The 13,641-nt window shown below is 48.8% G+C and overlaps 1 protein-coding gene across 1 annotated transcript; it reads left to right on the forward strand.

Annotated features, from left to right (window-relative positions):
* Window positions 1-630: 630 nt before the first annotated feature.
* Il4 (interleukin 4) lies at window positions 631-8,450 on the forward strand. The gene is made up of 4 exons (XM_045151645.1): window positions 631-759; window positions 1,171-1,218; window positions 7,646-7,807; window positions 8,331-8,450. The coding sequence occupies exons 1-4, from the start codon at window positions 631-633 to the stop codon at window positions 8,439-8,441; spliced, it is 450 nt and encodes a 149-aa protein (XP_045007580.1). The 3' UTR covers window positions 8,442-8,450.
* The last annotated feature ends 5,191 nt before the right edge of the window (window positions 8,451-13,641 follow it).

The following is a 13,641-nucleotide window of genomic DNA, read 5'->3' on the forward strand; positions in this document are numbered from 1 at the left end:
CACCCATGTTACCTGTCCTCTGAGGACAGCAGCTTGCGAGAAGAGCCAAACTAGCAGAGGCGGGGACCCACACCATCCTGTCACTCTCCAGCACCAGAGGAGAGCTCCAATCAGCTTTCCCATGACAGGACGGTTTCCAGGATGCCTCCCGTGCCTGGAAGCCAGGCCAAAGCGCTAACAAGTCAAAATTCCTTGATGTTCCTCTGTCTTCCCCCAGAAGGGTGGCATTAGCAAACACGACACCTGTGGCCTCTGCTTTCTACGCAAAGCCCAAGCCAGCAGCAACCCCCCCCCCCCCAGCTGATAAGATTAATCTAAAGAGCAAATTATGGTGTAATTTCCTATGCTGGAACTTTGTAGTAGATTTTTAAAAAAGGTTTCATTTTCCAGTGGGTCTGATTTCAGTTTACCTGTCTCTCTGAGGCATTTTTTCTCCTGGAAGAGAGGTGCTGATTGGCCCCAAATGACTGACAATCTGGTATAACCAAAATTTCCAATGTAAACTTATTTTCCCTCCGTTTCAGCAATTTCAAATCTATATATAGAGATATCTTCGTCAGAAGTGCATTGTTAGTGTCTCCTGATAAACTCATTGTCTTCGCGTTGTCGCTGACAATACGAGGTCTCTTGATGGGTCTTGCCCCCCAGCTGGTTGCCACCTTGCTCTGCCTGCTGGTATGCCCTGGCAACTCCGTACGTGGGTGCAACAGAGTCTTAGGGGAGATTGTCCAGACTCTGACCTCGCTCTTAGAAGAAAAGGTGAGTACCTTATCTAGCATCATCTCTCCAGATGTCGGGGTGATGCTGCCGCACTTCCCGGCTGTGACAACTGGGGCCGCTGAAGAAGGCGGTGGCTGGTGGTTGAGGCGAAACTTTTTATTTTGTTTTTGTTTGAGGTGGGGTCTCGCTTTAGCCCAGGCTGACCTGGAAATTCACTCTGTAGTCTCACGCTGGCCTGGAACTGACAGCGATCCTCCCACCTCTGCACCCCGTGTGCTGGGATTAGAGGTGCACGTCACCATGCCGGGCCAGGACGAGGCTTTTTGAGACCCATCTGCTTCCCTCTAGGGAGCTGTAGGAGGTTTACCCAAGGAACGAAAAGTGAATCAAATATTTCTCTGTCCCACTTGGGTTAACTCTTTTTCTTTCTTAATTCTTACCTGTGTCAAGACTCCATGCACGGAGATGACTGTGGCACCCATCCTCACAGATTCCAAGGTAAGGAGCCGCCCTTCTGACACACAGGTTGGGACTTTGGGGGGAGGAGGGCCACCCACATGTTTGAATAAGAAACTTCTTTCATGGAAACCAAGCAGGCCCAAAGCGAGTATAAGGTGTTAAGTTTTCGCACAGTGAGAATGCTGACCTTACTCATCAGTGTGTTTGGGTTTCTGGTTTCGCCTGGGTTAAAAGACCTGTCACCAAAAGCCAGGATTTGTCCTGGCCCAAGACAGGCTCTTCCCTGTTCTACCCGGCCTTGCCTTAGTGCCTGAACACAGGATCTGCTCAGTAAATAACTGTTTGTTTTGGTTTTTCGAGGTAGGGTCTCACTGTAGCCCGGGCTGACCTGGAATTCACTATGTAGTCTCAGGGTGGCCTCGAACTCACAGTGATCCTCCTACCTCTGCCTCCCAAGTGCTGGGATTAAAGGCGTGTGCCACCATGCCCAGCCTCAGTTAATAACTGTTAAATGAGAGGATTTTTTGTTTTGTTTTGTTTGGCCCATACATTTCTAAAAAGCCAAATCCTCTCACCAGAAGCAGATGCGGAGATTCAGGTTGTGGGAGCTTTTGCTTTGTCTGAGCGACGTCCCCCAGCGATGGGGAAGGCGGCACCAGAGCCCCTTCTCAGACATAGCCTGGGCGACTAGCAGCCAGCTGGGTGTCCAGAGACCCTTAGTTCACTCTGTCCTGCCAAAGTCCCCTCCAGTCGGGTCCAGGACCATCCTGAGGACCTTGTTCCACCATCCCTGATTCTGCCTTCCTGCCTCCCCCACACTCCATCTGTGGTGGGAGGGGACAGATGTGACCGTTGATAGGGCATTGTCTCTCTGACAAAACACATGACTAGAGCCCTATCAATCGCTTTGTGCACTTCAGTTCCTGTTTTCATGGAAACACACAACTGAGAATGAAAGCCCGGAGGTCTCCACTTACCAGTGGACTCCCAACCACCCGCTTCCCACGTGCAGGAGGCGAGCGAAGCCCCGAGGGGTGGAGGTGACAGCCGGCACCGAGGCTGGGAACAAATGGAAGCCCACGGTGCCTCAGGTTTTATCTGCATCACTTCATTTCCTTCAAGATTATCCCAGAGCCTGGTGCAGGATGAGTTTCTGAAGGGCAAATATGCATGGGTGCATGTAGGTGTGTTTGTGTGTGTGTATTCACAGATACCTTACTTTATTTTTCTTTGATTTTAGACAAGGTCTCACTAGTGTAACCCTAGCAAGCTCAAGACTTGCTATTTAGACCAGGATAGCCTCACAATATTAGCAATCCTCCTGCCTCTGTCTCCTGAATGCTAGGATTACAGACATGAACCACCATGCTTGGATGTGTTTGTATGTGTGTCTTTAAATGTATGTTCTGTCTATAAGGCCTTTCAGCCCACATGGTGTCCACTAGAGGCTGAGTCCCCCTGAGGCTGCTGCATTAGTGTAGCCCAGAGCAGGGACCAGCATGCTCGGAGGTCCAGAGGGTGTGCAGGTGAGATCCTTTGGTTCCAGCCCAGTTCTGCCATTCCCTGGCTGTGCGGCCTCTGGGAAGTCCTCACACATCTTGGGGTCCCTTTTCTCAGTGAAGACACGAAGTGATTCTGAAGGCAGGGTGAAGGTGGACTAGAAGCCAGCTCTGGATAGCTAGTGGGAAGTGTTCGTGTAGGGCCGTAGAACCCCAGTACAGACTGGCCGTGGAGGAGCCATGGCTGTAAGCAGGCTAGTAGCTAGACATCACCAAGCCCTCCATGACTCCACACCGGAGGGCAGCTACTGTGGGCTATTTCTAGAAAATCTGGCTGGCCTCGCTCCCACCCTCACCCCCATTCTGGCTCCTCTCTCCTTTTTTTTTTCTTTCTTTACAATTTTTATTTATTTATTGGGGAGAGAAAGAGAGAGGAAAATAGAGAGAGAGATTGGGCACATCAGGGCCTCCAAGCCACTGAAACCAAACTCCAGACACATGTGCCACCTTGTGCATCTGGCTTACATAGGTCGTGAGGAATTGAATCTGTGTCCTTTAGCTTTGCTAACAAGCGCCTTAACTGCTAAGCCTTCCCTTCAGCCTGAGGTTGTTATTTTAGTTTTTTATAATATAAATTTTAAAAATTCCTATACACATTCAGCATAGTGTTTTCTGAGTATTTATTTATTTATGAGAAAGAAGCAGAGAGAGGGGGTCAGATAGAAAGAGAATGGGTGCACCAGTGCCTCCAGCAAACGAACTCCAGATGCATGCATCACCTCGTGCATCTGGCTGTGGGCCCTGGAGAACTGAACCCAGGTCCTTTGCCTTTGCTAGCAAGCACCTTAACTGATAAGCCTTCCTCCAGCCCCGAGGTTGCTATTTTCAAAAGAACACAAAAGCAGGATGGAGGGAGGAAAAGGTTCTTCTTTCCACTTCCTAAGGTGACTGCCTTTCTCAAATCCAATATATTTATCTCTTTTGGGCATTAAACATCCCAGTTCGTCCAATCGGGTAGTACGGTGCCCTTGGTGGCTGCCAGGGGGAAACCCCAGGTGCCGCAGGCACCGCCTGGGTGTTGATGAAGGAAGGCTGTCTCAAGAGTGAAGGACGAGAACAAGCTCGGTGACGGGCTTTGGAGGGCACATTTGGTATGGAGCCAATGCATCTGGAGGCTGTGGGTACTCAGAGGGCTACGCTGAGCCTCAAGCTACCCCTGTCTGGCTTTAAAGGGTTCTCTCGTCTAGAGCCCTGGCTTACTAGACATGGGCCAAGTCACAAGGAGATGCAATAGCAAGAGGACGAAGCATTTCACGGCCTTAAACAAGGCTGGTCAAGAGGTGATGGAGGCTGAGAAGACATCACTGCCCACAACCCCTCCCAGGTGGCCATTTTCTGTCATTCTTGTGAGCCACAGACTCGCCTGTGGTGGGGGCGTAGGACCGTCTTTTGAGTCTCTTGAGCAGTTCTGAGGTACTAAGTCTGTTGGGTGTCACAGTGCTCTCCTGAGCCATGGCCACAGCCCTTGGGCACAACACCTACATAGGCAGGTGGGTGCCCCCAGGCCAAAAGCCAGGAGTAGGATGTTATTGTCTGTGGCGGTAAACTTAATGGAACTAAAATTTTAAGGTTTTGATTAAAGCTGCCTTTCAGACTAGATCTTTTGAAGTTTTCCCAGATGGTGCTCTTTTCAATTCTATCTTCATCTTAATTACTTTTAGAAAGTCCTTTAGGCCGGGTGTGGTGGCGCAGACTGGGAGGCTGAGATAGGAGCATGTCTGTGAGTTCAAGGCCAGCCTGGGCTACAGAGTGAGTTTCAGATCAACCTGAGCTAGATTGAGACCTTGCAAAAAATATTAATTATTTAAAAAATGTATTTATTAGAGACAGAGGGAGAGAATGAGGGAGAGAGAGTGGGGGGGCACTAGAATCTCTAGCACTGCGAACGAACTCCAGACGCATGTGCCAACTTGTGTATCTGGCTTACATGGGACCTGGAGAATCAAACCTGGGTCCTTTGTCTCCAGCCAAGAAAAGAAAGTCTTTTTAAAATACTTTTTTGGAGGGCTGGAGTGATGGCTTAGCAGTTAAGGCACTTGCCTGCAAAACCTAAGGACCCAGATTTGATTATCCAGGTCCCATGTAAGCCAGATACACAAGATGGCACATGCATCTGCAGTTTGTTTGCAGTGGCTGGGTGCCCTAGCGCACCCATTCTCTCCCTCCCTCCCTCCCTCTCTCTCTTTCTCTCTCCCTCTGTCTGACTCTGTCTCTCTCAAATAAATAATAATAATAATAATAATAATAATAATAATAATAATTTTTAAAACTTTTAGAGCCAGGCATGGTGGTGCATGCCTTTAATCCCAGCACTCAGAGGCCAAGGGTAGGACCATCACTGTGAATTTGAGGCCAGCCTGAGACTACAGAGTGAATTTCAGATCATCCTAGGCTAGCATGAGGCCCTACCTTTAAAAAAAATTTTTTTGAGCTATGTTATGTAGCTATATACTGGTTAGAATGATCAGGCAGTTTAATTTTCAGACTCTAAGCCAAATTTCAGAAGCATATCATTGGGTTTTGATGGAAAGATCAGCAGAGTTCTCTTGGCAGACATAAGGGTATGCGCCTTTCACTTGTCCTTCCACTTGCCCACAAATACCAGAGCCCTGGCACCCTGGCGCATTTCACACTTCCAGCTCGAGTCAGGGAGTGGGGGCTCTCAGCCAGTTCTCCAACTGTCCTTCCATCAGCCCGCTCTGGGTCTTCATGACTCTAAGCCTGCAATTCTGGTGCCTCTAGAGGCTTCCAGATTTCTCTGAAAAGCTTTAAAATAGCATCTGTACTTCTAGACTTTAGTCCTTAGAAGTGAAAGGTGAACACAGACTGGGGGTGTAGTTCAGGGGTGCAGCACTTGCCTGCTTGGTGTACGCAGAGCTCCGGCTTCTATCCCCAGTATCGCAACAAACACCAGATTACTCACTGCCGTGTTAACCACGAAGCACAAATCTGCTACAACCAGGGGCTGGTTAATTAAGGTACAAACACGCAGTGGGCAAGTGGATGTCCATGCCTTCTCAGTTTAATAACTTGAGGAAATCCCTGTGGCCTGTTAAGTGTGAAAAGTTTACGAAACAGTATTAATAACTAACCCCTATTTGAGGACAAATTATGTGGAAGCAATGTGGGACGCTGGGCATGGTGTTCTGTGCCTTTAATCCCAGCATTTGTAAGACGAAAGCAGGGGATCACGAGTTTCAGGCAAGTCTAGGCTACATACCAAGACCCTGTCTAAAAAAAAACAAACTAGTAAGGGGCCGGGCATGGTGGTGCACACCTCTAATCCCAGCACTCAGGAGGCAGAGGTAGGAGGAACGTTGTGAGTTCAAAACCAGCCTGAGACTACAGAATAAACTCCAGGTCAACCTGGGCTAGAGCAAGATTCACCTCAAAAATAAAAACAAAACAAAACCTAGTAAGAGATTTATCCCTGGTACTAGGGATTGAAACTAGGCCAAGGCAAGTGCTCTACCACTGAGTTACACCCCCAGGATGATACTTACTAAAACATTGTAAGAACAGTTTACCAATGATTTTCATACATGCACACAATGTGATTTTGGTCATAATCCCTTCCTGTCCCCACCACCTCTGTTCTCACTTCCTATTCCCACCACCTCTATGCTCACCTCCTATTCCCACCACCTCTGTGCTCACCTCCTATTCCCACCACCTCTGTACTCATCTCCTATTCCCACCACCTCTGTGCTCACCTCCTATTCCCACCACCTCTGTACTCATCTCCTGTCCCACCACCTCTGTACTCACCTCCAATTCCCACCACCTCTGTACTCATCTCCTGTCCCACCACCTCTGTACTCATTGAAGTACTAGCAGCATAGTTATCTCTATATGATGGGATAAGTGAATTCATTTCTGTTAAATTTACTTTGATAGAAAAAAAAGGATAACTGTAAGACCCTAAGAGCTGCCTGGCCAATGTTTCTGTCCGGTTCCCGGGGATCTTGTCACCCTGCTTGGACAGTGTTTCTCCTGTCAGTTCCCGGGTGATTTTGTCGCTGCAATTCTGACTTAATGGGTGTAAGATGGTGTCTGAGAATTGCCTTTCTGATGAGTCCTGGGTTAAAACTGGCCTGCAGAGGGCTTCAGACACATCCTGGCTGGGACTGGAGACACAGGCTGGGCTGAAACTGGAACACCGGGGCTGCACGCCCGTGTGTTAGCAGCCTGGATGGCCTGGGACACCATGTCTCTCCCAGGCTCCCAGGCAGAGTGCTCTCCCATGTAAGCTCAGAGCTCCCGGTCCTGCCACGGTCCCACGTCCTCTCTGTCTGCCAGTGAGTGAGAGGCTCTCTCCAAGGCCTAAGTCAAAAACACCCTCTCCCAGGGGCCTCCCCTGCTCCCTAGGGTAGACCGCTGGGAACCCTGTCCCACGGGCTCTGTCCAAGGGAAGCGCCTTATTCCTCCCTTGCACGGTCAACTTGATCACACGGCGTGTGGCTAGCAAGGAGGGCGGTCATCTGCCCAGCAAGCAGCGCAGGCGTCCAGGACACAGTGGACGCTCGGCCCTTGCAGGGGTGGGGACAGCATTTGGCCGAGAGCGCATATTGGACAGAGGGGAGAGGGAGCCCCCAGGGGATAGAGACACAGCCACCGCCACTGAGAAGGCGGTCCCCACTCTGCTATCCGCTTAGCTTGGGGGGGGTTCTCTCGGGTACCCCTTTAGCGAAGCCCTGCAGGGAAACAGAAACCCGCAGTTTCTGGAGAGGCCACTGCATTTGCAGGTGGCTGCTAGGCTGGGTACGGGGACAGCTGACAGCCGTCTTCAGGCCTGGTGCCCCGGGAGCCCTCGAACACAGATCCGCTAGGCAGACGGAGCAAACCCCGCTTCAGGGCCGGGAGCGGCTCCGGTGCTCACGGGCCTCCGGCCTCGCCCTCCCTCGCAGAGCGCGTCGGACAGCGAGGCCCTGTGCAGGGCCGCGGGGGTGCTCCGGCAGTTCTACCAGCCGCACGGGGCGGCCACCCGGTGCCTGATCCGCCACCAGCAGTGCCACCTTCTCGCCAGCCTGCGAGGACTCTACAGGACCATTTCCCGCCTGGCCCCGACGGTGAGCGCTGCGCAGCGGGCGAGGGGGGCTCAGGCAGGGGCCGGGGTTCCGTTTCTCCGCTCGCTGCCTGGCCAGCGGTCGCTCGAGGCAAAGGCAGAGCCCCGCCTCCAGGGAGAAGAAACAAACACGAAATACGCAGTCCAGTCACCGTGGGGCCCCGAAGAAAGATCCAGGCAGCGGTCGTGGGGCAGGGGGGCTGGGCCCGTGAGCAGAGATGTGGCCCGGGGCAGAGTCCACGAGGTGGGCTCCCCCAGGAGGGTGAGGACACCCGCAGAGTCCCCAGAAGGACAGAGAGGATGCTGTGCCTGCCCTGAGCTGCGGCGGGGTGCCTGCAGGGAGCTCCGAGAAGAGGGGCCCCGCGCCGCCTCGCAGACCAACACGGCCCACCTCCTGGCCCAGATGTCCAGCCGAGCTAGATGACCGTCCTACAGAGTGCCCAAGTCGGCTTTACCAAGCAGATGGGCCTCTGTAGCAAGACACGGGTGCTTACTGATGCAAGCAATGAAATGTTTTTTTCTTGCAGAGAAACTGTCCTGTGAATGAATCTACACAGAGGACTCTGAAGAACTTCTTGGAAAACCTAAAAGCGATCATGCAAAAGAAATATTCACAGTGTGGGAGTGCGATGTCTTAATTTATGACTGAGTGGCTTCATTTTTAAAGTATTTATATATTTATAACTCATTATAAAATAAAATATATGTATAATCTAACAGCAGAGGCATTTCATGATATTTTACTCAACAAATGAAATCATGGTTTATAACTCTGATGGAACCAGTTTAACTTTCTGAGGCTACGGATGGCGAGGGAGCAGAGTGGGAAAGAGCACTTCCTTCTCAAGGGGTCCCCCTCTCCCTGGATGAGAACCCAAGGGTTCGGGGCCTCAGGAAACGTAAGTGGTTAAGGGAGCTTGCTTGCACAGAGAGACCAAGAGTCCTGCTGACCGACCGCGCCTTCTGCAGGCAAATGCTGCGCTCTGAGCGGCGCCCCTGCCTCACGTTTCTGAACGCCCGCCGCATCCTTCAAACAGCCTTCTCTCTTTGGCACACGGGGTTAGAGTGCATCTGTGGGAAAAGCCGTTCTCACATAGCATGTGACTCCGAATTAACAATATTTAAAGTCATACTACTATAATTTTTTTTTCTAGGTAGTGTCTTGCTCTAGCCCAGGATGACCTAGAATTCACTATGTAGTCTCAGGGTGGCCTTGAACTCACAGCAATCCTCCTACCTTTGCCTTCCAAGTGCTGGGATTAAAGGCGTGTACCACCACACCCAGCTTGCAAATTCTTTTGATTCTCAAATCCTTGGACCAGTCAACCAATAGTTAAATCCCAGAAGACTTCCCTATGGTTAGAGACCAGTATAAATGCTATTCTCCTGGCAATATAAAACATAGCGTGCTGGAGAGATGGCATAGTGGTTAAGGTGCTTGCCTGCGAAGCCCAAGGACCCATGTTCAACTCTCCAGGTCTCACGTAGGCCAGACACACAGGGTGATGCAAGCACACAAAGTCACATATGTCTGGAGTTCACTTACAGTGGCTGGAGACCCTGGTGCACCAATTCTCTCTCTCTCCCTCGCTCTCACTCTCTCACATTAAAAAAAAAAGGCCAGTGTGTTGAGCAAGGCTCAAAAAAAGGGGGGAAAAACTAAACTGAAGATGGTTGGAAGGTCATAGCAGAAGCAAAGAGGCATGAGGACCCCCTTTTCAGAGGATGTAGAAGAGGTTCAGTTCAACAATAATGTCTACAATTGATGAACAAGGACACAATGGCTCATGCCTGTGATCCCAGCATGAGGCTAACTGTCTCAAAAATCAATCATAATTTAAAAATATGATTGGTTAGCTGGGTGTGGTGGCACATACTTTTAATCCCAGCACTCGGGAGGCAGAGGTAAGAGGATTGCTGTGAGTTCAAGGCCACCTTGAGACTGCATAGTGAATTCCAGGTTAGCCTGAGCTAGAGTGAGACCCTACCTCGAAAACAACAACAACAAAAGATTGGTTAAGGGCACTTGCTTACAAAGCCTGATGGTTTGAGTTTGGTTCCCCAGTATCCATGTAAATCCAGATTCACAAAGTGGTGCATGCATCTGGAGCTCGTTAGCAATGGCAAGAGGCCTTGGTACATAACTCCCACCTCTTGTTCTTTTTCTCTCTCTGATTGCAAAGAAATAAAAGCATTTTATTTTTATTTATTTATTTTTTGTTTTTAAAACCCAAGTATGGGTTTTAAAGGCATGTGCTACCACACCCAGCCAATAAAAATATTTTTAAAAATAATAAGAGAGTTAAGTATGGAAAGCTGCAAATGTAAGAGGATTAGTAAAGAGCTGGAGAGAGTGATCAGCTGTTAAATGTGCTTGCTTGCACAGCCTGGCCACTAGGGTTTGGTACCTCAGTACCCATGCAAAGCCAGATGCATCTGGAGTCTGTATGCAATGGCAGGAGACCCTGGTGTGCCCATACTCACTCTTTCTCTCAAATAAATAAATAATTTTTTTTTTTTAAGGAAGTCAGATGTGAGGATGTCTTCCTACAATCTTACCTACTTTGTGAGACTAAGGCAGGAAGATAACATAGGTACATGATGACCACCAGCCTGGGCAACATAGTGAGGCTTATATCATTCCTAACCCCCAAAGAAAGCATCTGGAAGGGGCGGCATACATGAGGCAAAGCTTCTTGGTTGTGCTTTTTTAGTTTATTTGTTTTTGGTTTTTCAAGGTAGGGTCTTGCTCTAGCCCAGCCTGACCTGGAATTTAATCTGTATTCTCAGCCTGGTCTTGAATTCACAGTGATCCTCCTACCTCGGCCTCCCGAGTGCTGGGATTAAAGGCTTGCGCCACTACTACGCCTGGCCAAATCTTCATTTTTCAAAAAGGAAAATAATATTATCAAGGTGACAAAGAAAACTCGCTGGTAAGAGTGGCCACGAGTGGGCTGTTGAAGCCGAGCACGGGCACTTCCAGGCGGGCGACTGCACTCCGCTACATAAGCCTGGTGAGCCGGCCCACGGGTGGGAGGCCTCCTGACGCCACCTCTCAGCGTCGTCATGCTGCGGGGACAGGTGCTTGAGCCCGCTGTATGTGGGTTCAGGGAATCTGAATTTAGGTCGTCACAGTTGCACAGAAGCTAATTTTAGCCACTAAGCCATCTCCCCACCCCTAAATTTTTTGTTGTTGTAGTTGCTGTTGTTTGTTTTTTAAAGATTTATTTTTATTTATTAGAGGGAGAGGGACTGTAAGAAGGGACATACCAAGGTCTCTAGCCACTGCAAACGAACTCCAGACACATGCACCACCAGGCGCATCTGGCTTACGTGGGACCTGGAGAATCAAACCTGGATCCTTAGGCTTCACAAGCATGCGCCTTAACCACTAAGCCATCTCTCCAGCCCTGTTTTGTTTTTTTAATTGAAGAAGAAAAAAATAGGATATAGACAATAACGAACATGTAGAAAAGCTAGAACCCTTAGCTAGTATGATTAGAAAATAATGAAGCAGGGCTAGAGGGATGGCTTAGTGGTTAAGGTGCTTTCCTGTGAAGCCTAAGGACCCAGGTTTGACTCCCCAGAACCCACATAAGCCAGATGCACAAGGTCACACATGTGTGCAAGGCGGTGCACACATCTGGAGTTCGATTGCAATGGTTAATGGCCATGGCATGCCAATTTTCTCTCTCTCTCTCGTTCTTGTTCTCTCTCATTGTAAAAAAAAAAAAAAAAAAAATCAACATAATGAAGCCATTTTGGAAATGAATTTGGTGGTTCCTAAAATAGCAATATGCAGTTTATGTCCTAGTAATCCCAATACACAAAGGATCTGAAAACATGTCCCATACATGTTGATATCAACATTCTATTTTGAGGTGAGGTAGGGTCTCACTCTAGCCCAGGCTGACCTGGAACCCTGAAGTTTTGGGCTGGCCTTGAACTCACCATAATCCTCCTACCTCTGCCTCACATGTGCTGGGATTGAAGGTGTGTGCCACCACACCTGACTTTCAACCTTCTTTTTAAAAAAATATTTATTTGCATGTGGTACGTGTTTGTGTGTGGGCATGCCAGAGCCTCTCATCCCAGCAAACAAATGCAGACTCTTGCACCACATGGCCAGCTTTGCAAGTAAGCACCTCGAACCACTGAGCCATTTCCCAGCCACTATATTCTTTTCTTAAAAAAATTATTTATGTATTTATTTATTTGCAAGCAGAGAGAGAGAAGAGAGACACACAAAGAGAATGGGTATGCAGGGCCTCCAGCCACTGCAAACAAACTCCAGACACATGTGCCACTTTGTGCATCTGGCATTATGTGGGTCTGGGGGAATCAAACCCGGGTGGTTAGGCCTTGTAGGCAAGTGCTTTAATCATTGAGCCTTCTCTCCAGCCCCTACTATATTCTTTTTAAGGGCAAAATGTCAATCAAACGATGAGTGGATGGACAAAATGTAACATAACCCCACAATGGAATGTTATTTGACAATAAAAAGAAAATAAGAAAAGAATGAGCTGGAGAGATGGATTAGGTTCACCAGTACCCAGTGACACCAGATGCACAAAGTGGCAAATCCATCTGGAACTCGTTTGCAGTGGCAAGAGGCCCTGGTGTGCCCATTTCTTTGTGCAAATAAATAAAAATATTTTTGAAAAAGAAAAAGAAATGATAAATGCCACAAGATGGATGAGCCTTGAACATATTATGTCAAATACAGTAGACCATGATTGGTACAATTGTGTTTATATGAACTAATACGAGATAGGAAAACCCATAGAAGCGAAATTAGGACATTGGTTGCTAGGGGATGGTTGCTAGGGGATGGGGCACGGATGGGAAGGAGGGAGCCAGAGGCGTGGAGCTTCTCTGAGAGGGCCAGGAGAACCGTCTAAGCGAGGAAGCACGCAGAGCTCTGTGACAAGACCGAAGAGCAATGAGCTCTGTGCTTTGGGGAGTGACTTTTATAATAAATGAATTATATCTCAATAAGGGTGTTATCAAAAAGGAATTAAAGGGAGAGGAGAGAAAACATCCGAGCCCCAAGTCACCAAAACACGCTTGCTCAAAGAGATTGTTTTGCAAAAATAGGGATCTACCAATGTGACGGAGTATTGTTTGCTCACACAGGTGACAAAAATTAATATGAGTACTAACATGACACCAAAAAATATATATCTTTTTTTTAACCCTTTCAAAATAAGGGGAAGAAATCAAAAGCTTAAAGTCTCACCCAGACCACAGCAAGTTTCGCCCTGCCCACATAAAATACCAGCGGTGCCAAGGGCAATCGAGCCTTCTAAGGCCACTCAGAGAAAATGCACAGTGAAAATTTTAATTTCTTCTCTCTTTGATTGAAACTCATTTGCATTCAATGGCTAATGTGAGCCGCGTTCCACCGCAGGAGGCGAGTTGTGGGTTCACCGTGTGTGACGCAGAGGGAAGGCTTAGAACGGGCTAAGCTCTGCGGGTCAAGACGCATCTAACGCTCCTCCTTCCTTCCAGACAGGGAGGCGGGGCTCTGGATTTAAACACCCAGTCATAAGCCTCTGCATCTGGGCTGCAGAGATGGCTTAGTGGTTAAGGCACATGCCTGCTAAGCCTAAGGACCCAAGCTCCATCCACTCTCTGGTACTCACGGAAAACTGCATGCACAGAGTGGCACATGCGTCTGGAGTTCATTTGCAGTGGCTGAAGGCCCTAGTGTGCCCATTCTCTCCCTCCCCCTCTCTCTCTAATAAATAAAATAAAATATTAGGGGCTGGAGAGATGGCTTAGCAGTTAAGCACTTGCCTGTGAAGCTAAGGACCCCGGTTCAAGGCTCGGTTCCCT

This window comes from Jaculus jaculus, chromosome 6 (assembly GCF_020740685.1).
Source record: "Jaculus jaculus isolate mJacJac1 chromosome 6, mJacJac1.mat.Y.cur, whole genome shotgun sequence".
In the NCBI taxonomy this organism is placed as follows: Eukaryota; Metazoa; Chordata; class Mammalia; order Rodentia; family Dipodidae; genus Jaculus; species Jaculus jaculus.